General features: G+C 39.3%; 1 protein-coding gene across 1 annotated transcript in view; it reads left to right on the forward strand.

Annotated features, from left to right (window-relative positions):
• The first annotated feature begins 1074 nt into the window (after window positions 1-1074).
• Window positions 1075-19424, forward strand: part of LOC136691801 (copine-9-like) — a 127329-nt gene continuing 108979 nt past the window's right edge. Inside the window, exons 1-2 of the mRNA XM_066664615.1 lie at window positions 1075-1787; window positions 13804-13844. Of these exons, the coding sequence (XP_066520712.1) occupies window positions 1711-1787; window positions 13804-13844 (118 nt within the window). The 5' untranslated portion in view covers window positions 1075-1710. The remainder of the gene's footprint in view (window positions 1788-13803; window positions 13845-19424) is intronic.

Genomic DNA, 19424 nt, shown 5'->3' on the forward strand with positions numbered 1-19424 from the left:
GAGAAGTGCACCCTTTTTGTGTGGTTTGGATTTTGATTTTCATTTTGTTGATTCTCCTTACTGTGGCCAGGGCCAGGGAGATGTGGGATGCAGCAGGTTTTGCTCTTCCGGTAAAAATAAATGAAGTAAAATCAAAATGTTCTCTCTTTCTTGATGATAAATTGTATAACTAATTAATATTTAATGGGAAGGTTTGTTGTGCTTTGGCTTCTGCAGTGGTCATCACCGTACTCTGGGTTTTTTTCCTGTCAGACACATGAAACAATACATAAGTAATTGAAACGTTAGAATGTGGGAAAACGTTAGAATGTGAATGTCTCAGGTTCTCTCTGAGTATATTAATACTAAGGCTTGTATCCCAATAAAGAAATCAAATTATTTTGTGAATATTGCAGCAATTGTTTTTCTCTCTAGGTTTTTAAAGTTATGGTGGCGTTATGGCACCCTGGTCAGGATGGAGAATACAACTCACCCGTGTTATAATAAAAAATATAGCAGCTTGTGAACTTAAACAGTTCTTAAACAAAGTCACATAGTTTACTTGGTAATTTCATGGGGCTACATTTATTTTTATAGTTTAATGAGTGTAATTCATAAGACAAATCTCAAGCACAAAATGTATAAAGACGTTGGATAAAACTGCTTTCTATTGATTGGAAGTTTGCTGAAAGACCATTTTATCTTCAATGGTTTCAAATTGAGCAGAATTAAGGCAAGCATTCCTGTGCTGTGTCATATCCTCATTAATACAAATGAAAAATGTCTGGAGGTTTAGAGTGGTTCATGATTTGCTCTTTGGGGAACTTGACAGTGTGGTACACTAGAAATGTGGGCACACCCTTAATCTGTCTTTAATTTTCAATCTGGACCTGATTTTGCTAAAGTTCCTTAAGATTGGTCGTGGAATTGTGGGAAAACAGAAGCTTACATTTAAATAACACACTATCAACTACTGTCAAACGGCTCATCAGGATGAGATCAGATTGTATCTGGGGAAAATGACACTGTCTAAGTTTAATGTTCTGTAGATGCCTTCTCTCTTGAGATAATGGGGGTTTAAGTGTTTGTGGCTAAAAACTTCCCTTGACTCTTTTTAATGACTCTACAAGATGGCGGCCGAAAATTTTCAGAGGTCAAATGGGGAGATGGAGTTTGGAAACAGCTTTTTTTTCCTGGATGTGAAATGTTCCCTGGGTATCCATACTGTGATTACGCCAATGTGTTAAAGAGGAGTCAAGAGACAACGAAGTAAAGATAGTTCCTACGCAGAACTCCACTTTAAGGAAACAATGTTCTGAATGCTACTTGTAGAGGAAAAATATTTTCAGGTAAAGCTTGGTCCTCATGTAGCCTATCGATATTTCGTTCTGCCGTGTTGGCGAACCTCCCGTGTCCGTCAGTTTCCTGGGTTCTGTCGCCCTCATTCGGCGGAGCTCACACAATGCGCCCTCCTCTCGCGCTTCACTCTGCGCTCAGAGCGCACATGGAAGCGGCTCGTGCGTGAATCCGCGTCACGCAGGTGAAACGCAGCGGCTCGCGCTCTGTCCTCCCCCTCCTTCCCTCTCGCTCTCTCTCTCTCTCCCCCTCTCTCTCTCTAAGTGCTCGCGGATGGAGAGGCGCACTGGAAGAAGCTGGTGTTTGATGGAAAAGTAAAAACTTAAGTGTCTGGAAGGAAAACAGAAGAGAAGCTCGTGCCGCTCGCGCTCCACCATGGCCTCCATCGGGGACTTCGACCCGCTCCATTCCACAGTTCCGGCAACTAAGATTGAAGTTACAGTCTCGTGCAGGTGAGTCCCGTGGTCCCGGGCTAAACACTGCGTCTAAACACACGGCGCACAGGTTGGGGCTCCACCGCGCGAAGTTCCAGCAGCACTGTAAACACTGGAGCTGATTGACTCTGCTGCTTCGTTAACGGATCGAGTGACGGAGCTGAATTAACCTCGTTCTCCAGCTACTTCTTCTAATTTCCTGTTCCACCTTAAATGGCGTAGAGGTTATATTCTGGCGCCTTACGGTAACCCACTAACAGCTCTTGGTCCAAATAAGCTACTGCTACTAGTTTATGGTTACACTCTGTCTGTAACACAGGGCTCTCCTGGGGAAATGACAGGTCTGTAGGTTTGTTTTTTAAGTAGTAACCACGTCCTCTGCTGCCTAATAACGACATAGTTCTGAAAAGTGCTTGGTTTATTGGTTTTTATCAACTGGAAACGGAAGAAATAAACAGTGGCATGTGTTTAAACGTTTGAATTGATTAATGTTTCCCAGTGGGGTTAATCCAGCAGGTGTACAGTAACCGTGAATTAAAACCTTCAGAAGTGGACGTGTTGTCATCCTTTAGTACACTGACTAAATGTGTATATTTTTAAATCACTGAAGCTCAGACCTTTGCACAAGGCTCTTTATTTGCTGTTGCTGCGTGGTTTGGTCCCCCCCCCACATTAAAAGAGAGAGAGGGTGACTGTGGTGAAATCCAGCATTGTTCTGTTAATAGCAGTAAAAAGTTCTGTAGAATTTGTTCAGATACTCCATTTGCACAAACGTTACACATCCAATCTTTCTTAGTGCATGCACATTCTACACTCTTTATAATTAAGGTGCTACAAAAGGTTCTTTGAGTGACGCCATAAAAGAATCACTTTTTGTTCCTTAGAGAACCATTTTGGTGAATATGTTTAAACTGTTAAATAATCTTAGGGCAGAGTGATGGATGTTTAAACACATGAAAGGTTTTTCGCACTCTCTCTCAATGGCTCTTTGTGGAACCAAAAGTGTTTCTTCTGTGGCAATGCTTAAAGTACCCTTTGTAGCGCCTGCATTTTTAAGAGTGTAATCCTTGTGGAAGGTTTGCTATTATAGGTTAGAACATTTCTGTGAAGATTTGGTTGCATTCAGAGACAGAATCTTCCCTCAGGTCATGTACGGCTGTTGGACCAGAATGCCACTCCAACGTATCTCAAAAGCTTGGTGCTCCGTCACTCCAGAGAGTAAGAGAATGCTGTTCCATTGCTCCACACACCACTGCCTCACACTGGGCAAGGTGACCTTAGCCCCATGTGCTGTTGCTCCAGAGCACCCTTTTGTATCAAGAGTGATTTCTATGGATGGTTATACAAGCTCTGCCAGCAGCTGGTGTCTTAAAGTAGTTGAATTCACAGACAAGATGAGGTGCCTGGATAGTTTTGGATTTGTGGTGTATTTGCTGATGAATATGTCACTGAAGTAGCCTTGAGTGGTTACGTTATTTTTAGTGAGAAATGTAATTGAAGAGTGGCTTCTGTACTGTGTAACATATTGTCTCATATGATCCAATGAGCCTGAAAGCAGGACAGTGCGCCTGTCTCCAAGCAGACTGTTGAAGAGGCATCCTGCCAGAGACTGCATTTTGAAGATGACATACTCTACCCTTTTCCACAAGTGAAACCATTTCCTGGGGTACAGGTGTAAGTCAGAATACCACAAGGATATGAAAGAAAAAACAAAGCACTATTCCTTTAAATGAGAATGAACGACACATTTTTTAAAATTCTCAGCTCTTGTTTTCACTCTGCTCTTATTTCTCTGCTCTCAGCCCTGTCCGGTGTTGTAATTGGAGATGCCTAGATGAGGGATCAGTATAATTCAGTAGATTCCCCTTATTTGGGAATAAGACTAGCAAAATCATTCATTAAATCCCAGCTTTTCTGACATAGGCAGACTGGTTTGTGTCTTATTTAACAGTTCAGGTGTTGGTGGGCTCCAGCTCCTGTTATTAATCTGCATATCCACTGAAAAAGTGATTATTTTCGAATAATGGTGCAGCGGGTAGTGTTGCAGTGTCACAGCTCCAGGGGCCTGGAGGTTGTGGGTTCGAGTCCCGCTCCGGGTGACTGTCTGTGAGGAGTTTGGTGTGTTCTCCCTGTGTCCACGTGGGTTTCCTCCAGGTGCTCCGGTTTCCTCACACATGTTGGTAGTGGATTGGCTCAAAATCCACTGTGTGTGTGTGTGTTTGTCGCCTTGTGAAGGACTGGCGCCCCCTCCAGGGTGTGTTTTTGCCTTGCACCCAATGATTCCGGGTAGACTCCGGACCCACCGCGATCCTGAACTGGATAAGCGTTTACATAATGAATGACTATATTTTTCATTGGTTAAAATGAATGATTTTGAATATTTTTTGTGTATTTTTGTCCATTAATGTCCCTCTAACTCTCCTGCATGCATTACACAAATATGATGGCATTACAACCCTGAGTATTTCACTCAATCAGTCAATCCATCAATCAGTCAGTCAATCAAATTATATTTATATAGTGCTTTTCACAACAGAAAGTCATCACAAAGCAGCCTTACAGAGATCTGGGTCTAAGCCTCCTGTGAGCAAGCCATGGCCAATGACAGTGGCAAGGCAAAACTCGCTCCGAGGATGAGGATGAAACCATTCAAGGAACCAAGACTCAGCAGGGAACCTATCCTCCTCTGGTCGACAGCAGAAAGCTCAACAAATAACAGCACAGCAGGAAAAATGAACTGATAGAGATAATGAGTTATAGGTAACGTGAAGGTGAAGTTAGGAAGATGTATGAGGGAGCAGGAGGTGGTCAGTAATTCTATGAGAGTTAAAACTTGTGTGCAATTCATTTGGACTAAAACAGTTGTTTGCATGGCCATGCAGGACAGGAGAGACAAGGCTAAGTGATAAAACTGATAAAATATTCCCTTCAATTCAATCTGAATCTCGGTATTTCAAACGTTCCTCTCACCTTCTAATTATATCATCAGAAAGGGAAGTTTTCGTTTATTTAAATGGAAAAATCTTGCTCAAGGGAATGTTCTAGCGCTGCTGGGGAAGGATACTAGGCCTGTTTACAACATGTAGGAACAGTTGCATTTATTGTGTTGGCCGGAGTGTCCCTTTAAAGCGTGAGTGCTCCATCAGATCTAATAGGCCTCCTCAGCTCTCTCGGAATTTCCCCAGAAACAGAGCCCCAGGTGTGGGTTTATATGTGTGTGTGTGTGTGTGTGTGTGTGTGTGCACGTAGGACGGCCTCTGCAGTGGGCAGGAGAGTCCTACTGAATTTAGCTTTTTATTATTTAAATAAACTAAGTGATGCTAAATGGCAGATGAGATTTCATCATGTGTGACAGACTTTGCTATCATCTCTCAAGCATATCTTCCCACACACACACACACACACACACACACGCACATCTTCATGGCCAAAATAGAAGCATCAACACTTGCCAGGGATTGAAAATTGCAAAAAGTTATACAGATCTCTTCACTGGGTTTTTATTGGCTCCCCACATAGACTGCTCATGTTCCTCATATGTGTCACAGTGGAACAGATGTTTCCACCAGTTTCAGTCCAGCAGATATGTTTCCCATCTCCCACAGTCAGTCTCACAGGGACTCTGTACAGATGTGTACAGATGTAACTGGTGTATCAGGGGAACCAGAAGACGGTCACCTACTCACTCAAAGAACACCTAAAGATGATATCGATATCCCTCTCTCTCTCTCTCTCTCTCTCTCTCTCTTTCCAGAGAGAGTGCAGCAGAGAGAACGAAACTGCATTTGTTGCTGGATCATTGAAAATGTGTGTTACTTATAGCATCCCCTTACAATAACATACACACACACAGACATCTCGGCAGCAGCCAACATTCTGGATTATGGAGATGATTTACATTGAAGAGCAGAGCTAATTTTATGTGCTACAGTGTGGAGTGAGTACAGGAGCAGTGACAGTGTTATTCAGACAGACTATTACATACACACTCCTATTCATAAGCCACATAATCCCAGATTGTAAGGAAGCACTTTTTAAAAAAGGTTGTATTGAAAGGGTGTGTGACATTGTTGCTGTCCATTGAAAAAAATGTATCTCTGAAAATGGTAACTTTGCAGGACAAGAGAAGGCAAAAACCTTTTTACGTTGGAAGTCATTGTAAAAAGAATTTCTTCCCAGTCATTTCTTTTGGTTCATACATTATGAAATATTCACACAATCTGAAGGAAAACTGCTGTGTTGATGATTTAGTAAACTTAAAATCATCAAAAATGGAGAAACATGTTTTTAATTGGACAGCGATGATTCTGTTGCATTTAGATTACTGCCATTTTATAGCTCACAAAGTATGTATTTTAATTAGATCTTATATCAAAACTATGTGCACAAAGTTTTAAAGCATTTTTTTGTGTAACATATTCATTCATTCGTTGTCTGTAACAGTTTATCCAGTGCAGGGTCATGGTGGGTCCGGACCCTACCCGGAATTACTGGGCACAAGACAGGAACACACCCTGGAGGAGTGCTGCAGGGCGACACACACTCAAACATGCACTCACACACACACACACACACACACACACACACACCTATGGACAATTTTGAGTCACCAATCCACCTAACAACATGTGTTTTTGGGCTGTGGGAGGAAACCGGAGCACCCGGAGGAAACCCACAGTGTTGTATTTCATACCCACATGTATGAAATTCATGGTCAGTTTGTTCCCATTTTTTAAAAGTCTAAATATATAGCCAAGAATTTCTCATGGATGTCCCCAGATGATCTTGACCTGCAATTCTAAGTCCACACAATCACCTACACAAAAGATGGGGCATGTTGCTGGGACAACAAGCCTAAAACCATCCACCGAGAAGTGAATAAAAGAAAGAGCTCTCCTTATTATCTTTGTAGTTTCTCCAATACAACTGAGAGATCAGCTGGAAAGATGGTGGATATTTTACATAAAGTCTCCTGCCGTGATAGTTCTTTTAAGCTAAAGAGCCCAGTAAAGAGCTCACCGGTCTTCTCTTGAGTTTAAGTGGAGATCGCAGTAAAGTCTTACATTGGGCTCAGATTTGCTGAGATAATTACATTCATGTTAATCTGCAGGCCACAGTGGTACAAAAGGTAGTGCCTCTGTCACACAGCTCACACAGGGTCCTGAGGTTGTGGGTACAAACCTCATCTTGTGTAACTGCCTTTGAGGAGTTTGGTGTTCTCCCTGTGTTTGTGTGGGTTTCCTCTGGGTGATTCGTTTTCCTCCCACTGCCCAAAGGATTACAGAATATGAATGAATGGATGTTTATCTGCAGCTGAATCAAAAACAGGATCTCGGCCGTTTCTCTTCCAACAGTAAAATGCTTCTCAGTGTAGTTTTGCTGTAAATAACTGTCATTTGTTTTTTTTTCTGAGTCAGAAGTAGCTCATGTCTCCTTATTGTCTAATTCTATTTCTCCTAGGAAATTTGAAGAGATTCACTATTAAGCAATTTGGATCAGGTACATTTTCCTGGACATTAATTCCATTTGTGAGAAAAAAAAAGAATGGTATATTTTGAACAAATCTAACCCTAACCATAAAATATATGAATTTCTACATTGAAATTACAAGCTGAAGTTCAGTGGGTGAAAAGTGGGCTCTGTTGTTCACTCACAGTTTATACTATCCATCCATCCATTATCTGTAACCGCTTATCCAATTTAGGGTGGCTGGGGGTCCAGAGCCTACCTGGACACGCAAGGCGGGAATACACCCTGGAGGGGACGCCAGTCCTTCACAGGGCAACACAGACACACACACATTCACTCACACCTACGGACACTTTCGAGTCACCAATCCACCTGCAACGTGTGTTTTTTTTTTGGACTGTGGGAGGAAACCCACGCAGACACGGGGAGAACACACCAACTCCTCACAGACAGTCACCCGGAGCTGGAATCGAACCCACAACCTCCAGGCCCCTGGAGCTGTGTGACTGCGACACTACCTGCTGCGCCACCGTGCCGCCTCTCAGTTTATACTAATCATTACTAATTAAAAACATTTTAGAGGCTCCATGTTGATGGCAATGTGGCGATTTTTTTCAAACCATTCTTAATTGGACTAATAATTACAATGTTCACTCTTGGAGAAGATTTATTCAGTGCATTTCCACAGAAGAACATTTTTTGTTTTGTTAAGTAATTTGTGAATGGAAAGTTTATGAAATGAATACGTTTATGAATAGACATTTCAATGTATAGAACCTTTAACGGACCTCTATTGAATGTACCTGTTGACCTTTCCATGCTCCATGCACATATACTAATACAGTATTTTAAAAAGTGTTCCTTCTTTTAATAAGATTTACAGTAATCCCATTCAACAGCAATGTTTGGAATATGCTGTTAATGTAATTATTTAATCTTTTTTGTTGTTTTTATGTAAAATGCTAGTTTGTTAGGAATGACCAACCATATGTTTCTTAGTTGTGTAGTGGTTGTTTCACAAGCTGCCTATTGTTGTTTAGCTACTATAGAATATTTCAGGCCAGTTAAAATAAATGACAGCATGACTTATATATAAGTGGCTACAGACAACAAATTATATATTACATAAGATCATTAAAGTGTTTTTTTTTCTTTGTTTGCAATGTAATTCTGGATCTTAGAAGCAGCCTGAAACCTCACATAAATGTCAGAGGACAATAGCTTACAGTCTATGGTGGTTACTCTGAGTGTAAAGTCAAGGTGAACAGGCAATTGTAACGCTTATTTTCTATCCATTTTTCTTGTTGTTCCACCTCAAAACCCTATCTTTATCTGTCTCAGACTTTATCCCTTCACTTCATCACTTTATTTATTTCTTCAACACTCTTCCACTCGTAATCGTCCATATCTTGCCATATAGGTTTAAAGAAAGCATTTTGTAAAATGTGCACTCTTAAATATAAGTGGTGTCTTGTTCATATTTGATTGTTGTAGAACTTTTACACATTATGTGGAGAATCTTTAATCGTTAAAGAGCTTCTTTATGTTCACCGATATTTACAACAGAGTCGCTCTTTACAGACTCTTGGACATAAAATCATGTTTTGTTTCACCCCATTTCCAGAAAAGTTTGGATTCTCTGTAAAATGCAATACAAAAAAAAAATTTGCTAATCCTTGTGAACATTTATTTAACTTACATTTATTTAAGCACGAAGATAATATTATCAATGTTTTCACTGACCAACATGAATGTGTTTTGTAAATATAAACAATTTCAGAGCTTGATGCATATAACTCACTTCTCACTTTTTAATCATTTGAGGACTGAGTAAACATATTGTTGCAGTTTTGCAAGTGAAATTTTGCCCATTTTAGCTTTATACTAGACTTCAGGTGCTCAACAGTCAGTGGTCAGCACTGTCAGCTTCTTCTTTTCATGACTCACCATAAGAGACAAATTTGAACATAAGAGACAGAAGAATAGAATTAATGCATGTCTTTTTCTTTGCTTAACTGAATTTCAGGTTGAATTTCTTGATGCAACAGTGAACTGTATTACATTAGAGAGGCTTTCTGAAGTACTCCCAAGCCCACGTAAATATATTTATTAGAGCAGCATGAAACTTTCTCCTGAAATTCCATGTGAGGACTTGATGGTCACACACAAGCCTTACCCCACACAGACGGAAAATTCTACAGATGTATGATCATGAAAATCATTTTTTGTAGTTTTTCAGATAAATAAAAGTTCAACAGAATTAGCAAATCACATATTGTTGTTTTTATTGCATTTACCAAAAAACGTATTGGTTCTGAAAATGGGTGTTAGTTTAAGTTAATCTTGGCCTTGATGGCACATAATATACAAACTATGGTTTTCATGGGTACATATAGTATTTCACTGAATTTTTAATGTATTTTCATATTTAACCTATTTTCCTTCCAGTTTTAACCTAATTTTCTCTATTGGTTTTGTGAGCATTAACCACATCAATCAAAGACTGCTGTGACATGGCTCACCTTTATAAAATTACCCATTTGGATATATTTGTGTATATTTTCCCAGTGTGTCTCATAAATTTGCTGAGCCAAAGCAAACCTAACAAAAATAAGAGCCAGCAACCAAACCTGTCTCTCTGTTCCTCTGTCAGCCTTCCATTCATCCATCTATATCAAGCTTGCATTTCATGTTCTTTCATTCATCACCGCCTGCATATTTTCACTGAAAGGACCAAATTTTGTTCATTGGTTGTGTTCCATTTTCTAAATTTAATTTGCAAGTTAATTTGCATAATCAGTTTTTTTTTCTTTTCTATCTTAATGAAGTTTAATATAATACTTAATTATAATTACAAATAAATAGAAAATTGTCTCTTGAATGTTTAAGAACTGGCCACGTCAATAGTCTCTGGGAAAATGGTAACAATGGTTCTTCTATTTTATCACTCCAAATAAGCATTTTTTGGTTGCTTTTTTAAGAGAGTGGAGGTGATGTATGCTTGTTGTCTTATGTAAAACCTGACCGCCACCGTAGAGTTACTTATGGAGATCCTGTTAGACACACATTGAGTGTAGCTGACACCCCAGAGTGCCACAAATCACTCACAGAGAGAGAGAGAGAGAGAGAGACTTACATACCAATTATGAATCTTACGAATGATGCTGCACTTCACCCAGACACACTTTCACTTATCAGTCAGAACCTCAGCCTATTGCACACAGTTCTGCATTTAATATTTAGGACTTGAAAGCAGCTCTGAGGATTTTGTAGCTGAGGGGAGGTGAAGATGAATGCCCCTGGCCTTGCTGTCTGTCTGTCTCTCTCTCTCTCACACACACAGCACCTGCCCCCATGCATGAAGGTAGTTCACTGCTGGGTTATGGGGGGGAGAGAAGAGAGAGAGAGAGAGAGGTTTGCCCTAGGTGTAACTTTTGTAAACTGCTTATTATCATGAATTCTAGTTATTCTTGGCTGTTGACTGATACTAGTATGGTTTCACGGCTCAACATTGCTGTAGCGTCTAATTTGCTTAATAAAAAGACATTAATAATTAGTTGGCTGGTATATAATTTGGCGTAACTCAACCCAATTAAAATGCTTAGATGCTTACAAACTATTATTATTATATAAAGGAAGAATAATTATGTAATATTTTTTACATTTTGGTTCTTGATCACCAGTTACTTGCTTAGGTGTTGTCACATGATGAAATGAATATAACAATGAAATTAGGACCGCGACCCTGAAATGGACAAGCAGAAAAGATGTATGTATGTATGTATGAAATTAGGGAAATTTTGAATCACTAGAGGATAAAAGCCAAGGGACTTTGATTAATTCTGAAAGCAAGGCTGCAGTGTAGGTGGTCTGCTTTTTAGACCACTGTGTTGTTGAAGTCTGTTCCAGTCAGACGGATCCTACAAGAGAGAATTCTGAGTGCGGCTATCAGAGTGTGTTTCACACTCTTCCTTGCCCATAATCCTTTGCCCACCCTTCTGAATGTTCAAGAGGGATATCTATAATGAAAAAAGTTGAGTCAAGATTCTCACAAGGTTAAGCTCACACACATAGAACTGGAAATGTTAAAAAGCTGATGCTGTTTGAATTTTAATTTCTCATTTCTGTACTTGCATTCTAACGTTTAGATTAGAAATTCACAGAGCATTTTAGGTACACCATATGTCTGAATGTTTATTACCCCCTGCACAGCAGCCACACATGAGCCTAAGCTCACCAAGCTTTCCGGTGCCAAGTGTGGGCTAGAGGGGTTTAACTCCCCCCAGCACTGTGCTGTGGAACATTTCAACTGTGTTTTCTGGGGTTATATATTGGGATGAGTCAGATTAGAAGTAATTATCCAACATTATTACCTGACCTCATTAATGCTTATATTAATAAATATCAAATCCATGCAGCAGGTTCCAATATCTAGTGTAAAGCCCTTCCAGAAAGGTAGAGGCAGCTTCTACAGCAAAGAGGGTCAGACTACCTATTGATACCCCTCATTTCTGAAGAAATTTTGGATGAGCAGGTGTTGACAAATTTTACATTGTTAATTAAATTGTGTAATTTTTAAGACAATGAAATCCATCTGCTTACAGTGAGCTGATTGGTTATTAGCCTGCAGCATAGCATTTAATTATGAGCAAATTTACGTTTTACCTGCCACATTACAACAGCAAAAATAATTGGCAGCTTATTCACATTCACATCAGCAGCATTTCTGTTGTTTTTTTTAGTGATGTGATAAAATGGCCTTGGTACACATTTCTCTTTGGAGCTTTATGTTATACAATGCAAGAGCTTTCATAAGACAATGCTACCAAGTAACTGAGCTGAGTCTTTAGAATGGGACTTTATCCTGGAGAATTTAGACATTGTTTATTACCTAAAGTAAACATATTTGTGAGTTGGTCACATCAAGTCAGTAAAATGTCATGGTTTAACCATTGTTCACAACGGATTCAGATCGTAGTGATGTATATCATACACTAAACACTGCCAAGTTCTCTCTGTTTAAGTTAAATGTGAGTATTTTGGAGCATCACATCAGACCTGTGCTGCTGAGCTGGAGAAAAAAGACTCAAATTAAACAGAATCAGAGAAAACACATAGACATAGCCAATTTTTTATTTATTTCCAATTATCTTTTGTTTACAAATCAGAAAGCAGATAACGATCCTCTGCACCATAACCCTTTACCCTGTTCAAAATAATGTGTGCAAAAGGACAGTGAACCGGATTGCTATTGGGTGAAAAAGTCCAGGCACAGTCTCGTAAGTGCTGACATTGTTGTGGATGTTGCGGAGTCATACCTGAAGAGCTTCGGTCAGGGTGCCATTATCGTGTAATATCAGCACTCCTGGAATGTCTCTCAGCCAATCACATTGCAGAGTCGGAGAGTGGCCTGCTCAGAGAATATCCTTCACTAGTTTGTATAGACTAGAATCCAAAAGATACCTCAAGTTTAGACGCTGCCAAATACATATGTCAGTATGGATGCCTAGATATTCAATGCTCACATGCTATACCTTGCCAAGTAAATGTCAAATAAAGTAAGACATGTGTAAGTTCGTCTCAGCACTTAGGTGCCTGAACAGAAACACGTCTGGATGCTTGTGTTCCAAGAATCTTGATAGGATAGGATAATGGGTCAAGCCGAGCTGTACTTAAATCTCAAAGGGCTCTTGCTATGGATTAGGTTTTGTCCATAGCCATCAAGTACAGAGGGGTAGGTCAATTTTTGGCTTTGTAGGCCAGCATAAGGGATTAGAATTGGATATGGGCATTTATCTTCTGGCATAACATAGGACCATTGAATACAAGCCGTGCAGCTGTATCCCAGCCCTAATAACACACATAGTAACACTAGCCAGAAGGGATTAACAGTATTTAAGTCTTGCATTGACGGGAGACTCAACAAGCACCTGGGTGGCCTCTCTAGAAAGAAAAGATTGAATTCTCCAAATGTACTGGAGGTGGAATCTTCATGGCAGTGTCAGGTTTGCAGTAAGAGTTGAGAACTATAACTGGTCATGCACAATTACACCAAGTTGTTGTGTTTCTTTAGTTGAAGTTACCAGTGAGTACTAGAAAAAGATGACGAGGTTGAAGCGAAGACCTATAGTTCCAGGGATGTACAGCAGCTTAGAAATGGTCTATAATGACGTGACAACACATTGTCTCTAACAGAAATATTGTTCCATTGATTTGCATAAAAAGTTTAGATACAATGTTTTGATCTGAAGTGTGTGTATTAATTTTTTGTTTTCAAAGTTGCATTGTTTTGCATCGACTTTTGCAAAAAGTAATTTTACGGCTAGCTGACCCTGGAGCTGTCTGCTCCTAACTACAGCTTAGATCTATTTTGATGTGTATTATTAACAATGCTGCAGAGGAATGTACTTTTCTGCATCTTTAACATTGCAGATGTACCCATCAATGTGAGCTGCCATGTACCCTAATTAACTAAATTAATAGATAGATCAGCCTCTTTTTAGAAATCAATGCTCTTACTTGTGCCATTGTGTAATTTGCATTCTCCTCTTGTTGGTTTTGACAGGGGCTTATTGGACATGGACACGTTTTCTAAGTCAGATCCAGGTAAGCAAAGGTTTTATGTATGTTTTTTTCCTGTGTGTGGCATCACTGTGGTAAAATAAATACACCCCGGCAGATGCACACACAGGACACTTCATCAGTACACTTTAATGCAGTTTGCTCTGATTATGTGTTTAAGGTCTGTAGTGGTTCTTCTTGTTAAAATGCCAAATCAATGCACCCCTCAGGACAACTAATCATTAACTAGTTCTGCATCACTTAGCTCTTTGCTGCAGTTGTTGCTGGAGATTTGCTGGTGTGTGTGTGTGTGTGTGGTTGTATAGTCAATATCATATAGTCAGGCTTATTGAGAGTCTTCTCTCTCAGTTTAAAAGGAGCAGCATGAACAACATTAACTCACTGATTTGAGCTTGTGACCTTTCTGGTGATTGGAAGGGTAGCTTGTTCAGTCAGAAGAAGTGACTGTGTGTCATTTAAAGAGCAGACATATCTTTGTATACAGAAAAGAGTGTATATAGCTGAAAATAGTCAGTTTAGACTTAGTGCTTTATGTTCTTTATTTATGGGCAAAAAAAACCAACAACAAACAAAAACTAAAAATGAAAGGAGCAATCAGTAATTTATCCAATGTTTCCTATTTTTGTTAAGCCATTTCACTGACATCTGGTGGCCTGTAATATTCTGTACTTAATCGTTTTTAAACATTATTATTATCTGTAACCGCTTATCCAATTTTAGGGTCACGAGGGGTCCAGAGCCTACCTGGAATCATTGGGCGCAAGGCGGGAATACACCCTGGAAGGGATGCCAGTCCTTCACAGGGCAACACAGACACACACACATTCACTCACACACTCACACCTACGGACACTTTTCGAGTCACCAATCCACCTGCAACGTGTGTTTTTGGACTGTGGGAAGAAACCGGAGCCATTTTTAAACATGTGAAATAAATTTGGGAGCCCACTCTACACTCTCAAAATAAAAGTTTTGTGACATTATTGATCACTAAAGGTACAAAGAGTGTAAATGGATCTTTGAAGGTACAACAGTGGTGCTAAAGTCCAATTGGGTTCCCTAAAGGTACATTACATTCTCTTCTTCAGAAGGAGATGCGAATATTTGTAATCTTTCATTATAGAACTGTGTAAAATAAAAGAATATAATATAACTCTTTGTGATGAAAAGGGGCATATAAAATCAACACAATTTTAAAATCCACAAATATAATAGAACAAGGTACAATTATGTTCCCTATTTAATGGTACGATATATACCCTTAAGGATACCACCACACTGACAATTTTTCTGACAGTGTATGGAGCATAAACTATTTCAATTATCGATGGCAATTTTAATCTTTCTCTTGTTTAATGTTAAAGAAAAAAATGATTAAATAAAAACTAATCACTAAAAGGTCTATATTTTTCCTACTGTCGTAGACATATTGAACGCCCGTATAGTAGGTCTCTTTCCTATCACATACTTGTCAACATCACCACTCTAGCAGTGTGAAGACCAGCACACACCTCCTTAGATGCGAATAAAGGCTGTCATAACATCTTTTTCAACTGCTGGCCATGCAGCACAACCTAAAGAACCTCAACATGCTGAGACAGAGTAAAGCCCTCAGCCTGACACTCCACCCCACACACCTGTCTACTCACACTACACAGAGAAGAGCTTGTTATCCTTCCTTATCCTGAACAATCAGCAATTTGGGATCCCATGCAGAGAACAATAGTTTGGGATTGAAAACTAGATTATTATGATAAATAATTAAACTGGCTTTTCATATTACCATGACATGATAGCATAGCATGCTCCTATGACAAATTAAATAGCCTCAAGTGAGGTCAGCTCTATGAAACATGCATTTGATTGTTAGCAGTTTGACAACTGCTCTTGTAAAAGGCAGATTTGACTTATTTTAATTAATAAACTTTTTACACTATATTTATGTTCTGTTAGGAAAAGAATGGAACCAAATAGTGTGAATGCACAAAGTTCTAGACTAGCATTAATAACTGAGAACCTGCCTCCACTGTGTGAATGTACAACAACATTCTAGAACAGTGTGAATAGGGAAGAACATTCTAAAACACTTTATATGGAGAAAAAATTCAAGAAGGTTGTGAATTAAACAAAACATACTAGAACAGAATGAATTGTGTAGAAAAGTGTATAAGCAAGGAGAACTCTGGAGACTAATGTGAATTGGAACTGTGTGAATGGAAGGGAATATTCTAAAAATATATGAATAGAAGGAATATGAATGACAGGAGAACAAGATTGTGATTGTGGGGAGAACATTCTAGAAGAGTGTTAATGGATTAGAAGTTTCTTGAAAATTTATGGGAGAACGTTGCAGAACATTCATTCATTCATTATCTGTAACCGCTTATCCAGTTCAGGGTAGCGGTGGGTCCAGAGCCTACCGGGCGCAAGGTGGGAATACACCCTGGAGGGGGCGCCAGTCCTTCACAGGGCAACACAGACACACACACACTCACACCTATGGACACTTTTGAGTCGCCAATCCACCTACCAACATGTGTTTTTGGACTGTGGGAGGAAACAAGAGCACCTGGAGGAACCTATGTGGACACGGGGAGAACACACCAACTCCTCACAGACAGTCACCCGGAGGGGGAATCGAACCCACAACCTACAAGCCCCTGGAGCTGTGTGACTGCAACACTACCTGATGCGCCACCATGCCGCCCCATTCCAGAACAGCATAATGGAATGGAAAACATTATGGAACTTTGTGAATGAAAGAGAACATTCTGAAAGCAATGTAAACAAGGGGGAAATATTCCAGAACCTTGTAAAAGGAGGAGAACATTCTGAAATGTAGTGAACGAAGACCATAGTAGAACGGCCTGAATGGCTTAGAACATTCTTGAACTTAACATCTTAGAACAGTGTGAATGAAGAAAGTGAATGGAAGAGAACTTTATCAAACAGTGTGAAGTTAGGAGAACACACTAGAAGAGTATAAACGTAAGGGGACATGGTTTTCATTGCTGTTTGTTGGAGAGAATAAGGCCAGTCTTAAAGTTTACTTTCAGCACTTTTTTATAAATGTAGAAAATAATCTTCGCAATATATGGGATATCTGGGGAATGTCTGGAATATCCTCAGATATTATAATTTTTGTAGCACTTGCATTTGTACTGTAGGATTTTAAAGCCATACAGTAATTATATCAGTTGAGTAAACCTTGTAAGAATTTTTAATGAGCATTTTTACCCAAAGCACCCTAAAATTTTATCTATGTCAGCCCCTAATTAGTAAATCCTGTCTCAGTTTCTGTCGGAAGTTCTTGCAGCATTACCTCAACTCCACACTCTGCAATCTGCCATGGAGGATTTACATAGAAGTTTATACTGATATGAATGAGTGAAAAACAGACATTTCTTTTTTGAATTGTGAACTGATAATGGCACAGTATGATAATATAGAACACTGGTCAGTGTAAAATTACATTGTTTTAATCATTCAGTGAATTTAAGTCACAAACATTTGAGGTCAAATACTAGAAGTGGCCATGCAGGTAGCTAGGAGCTAATTAGAATTAAGGAATGTGATTGGCCAAGTACAATGTGGAAGTGCAGGCCTTGGGACAGGTGATTCACAGAAAGCTTTTAGTAAGACCACATAACCAGAGAGAAGGAAAACGATGACTAGTTTTATTCGCGAGCAGGAGGACGATGCAAGGTGTGCAACAGCAGCATCACAGGTAAAACAAGGCCAGTGGCTTAGATGGGAGAATCTATAGAAGTGGAGGATTTCTTGGCAAGAGTTGTGGGCGAAAAAAAAGTTTTTGCTGGGAGCAACTTATGTCCTTTCAACCCCCCAAAACCTTGGACAGTGGGTAGGTGAAGGCCCTAATTGTGGATTATGTACAGGGGTTGGCATGCTGAAGCATATTCTATCAGCTTTTAAAATTAGTTTGTAACTGGGTCAATTTAGATGGAGACAATCAGGTGCTAAAGGTTTTAGCATGTTTGTTGGACAGCAAACAGCTAGAGGTTAATGCATCGAGGAGTAGCTATAGCAATAAAATAGTTCATTTTGTGCATGAGGGGGAATGTTTTCAAGAGAGTGTACAGGCTACAGCTATTGGGAGATGGGGTGCAGCACGAAATTGAAAATTACTGGTGGACATAGGAAAAAAGCTGCAGGTTCCAGAGTGCATTGTATTAACTACACTGAGGCCAGATATGGTGCTCTACTCTAAAAGTTTTAATTAATTTGCAAAACAAAAGTAGCTGTAAGTGAAAATGAAATATTTATCTGTCAGGTAAATAAAAAGGTTGTCAGGACCGGGTTGACTGATGGAAGCGGATGCAAATGCAATAACACAAACTTTATTGAAACAACAAATACCTCGACAGAGAGACTTAAACTGAAACCTAGACTAAAGAGACAGATACAGACTAAACCTGGATAGAGAGAACTAAACAGAGACCTGAACAGGGAGAGCTAATAGACTAGAGACAGAAACCACACAAGTACACAAAGCACAGGAAAGGAAACATTAACAGACCAGAGAGAGAAATGGACAAACCAAGCACAGGCAGCAAAGGAAAGGAAGGAAACAGACAGACCAGACAGGCATACCAGGGAACTGGAAACAGACTATAGAGACACAAACTGACATGATAGGGATGAGAACACGGAATGTCCAATAATGAAGACGTCACACAAAGGAACTTAAGTGCACGACACATACAAGGGACACCTGGATCAGATAACGAGGGGGCAGGACAACAAAGGAGGCACAACGAGGGGGTGGAGCTAAGGCAGGATTAGGGCGGAGACAGGAACAAAAACAAACAGAACCATGTGCTAAGTAAGCACATGGTGGAAACAACAGACAGGACCAAGGAGTGACAAAGGTAAATAAAACTACTAAATAACTTCTAAAATGACAGAGACAATTGTATAGTATTAAGCAATAATTTGTGCTAAAATGGATACAAAAAATTCATGATTTATCAATACTGGAGATCATATCTCAAAGTTGATAATGTATGGAATAGCGATTATAGTACTTTACCATTTTAGTCACTCATTGTATTTATAGAAATATCTGAAATGATGTATAAAATACCAGAGATTATCATGTGGTGAAAGGTCTGTCATGGATTTTTTTTTATGTATTATATTTTTTCATATTTATTATGGAATAATAAAAACAAAGTATATGTTGCTGTACAACATCAACAATATAGAGGTTTATTATGATTAAACTGTGAAAATATATAGAACAATTAAAGACCATTGGTCAAATTTGGTACACCAGTAACCACACATTTAACAAAACAACACAGAAATATTATCAGTTCATGTGTTTGTAAATAACTGCATTTTAAGGTGTTTAGGTGAGTGCAGGACACTGACAGGTAATAACAAGCCAGTTGTGAATCTTACCCTACATTTGATTTACTGAGCAATGTATCACAACCTATTTAATCATAGCTACATATACACACTATAGCCCATACAACCATATTAATGCTAGTGGGGCATAAACAGAGCAAGTTTAAAAAGTGAAACAGCTCCTAAACTAAGCCCAAATCTCTAGAGAGGTTGTAAGTGTTGCATTCTTTG

The sequence above is a fragment of the Hoplias malabaricus genome, chromosome 3, assembly GCF_029633855.1.
Source record: "Hoplias malabaricus isolate fHopMal1 chromosome 3, fHopMal1.hap1, whole genome shotgun sequence".
In the NCBI taxonomy this organism is placed as follows: domain Eukaryota; kingdom Metazoa; phylum Chordata; class Actinopteri; order Characiformes; family Erythrinidae; genus Hoplias; species Hoplias malabaricus.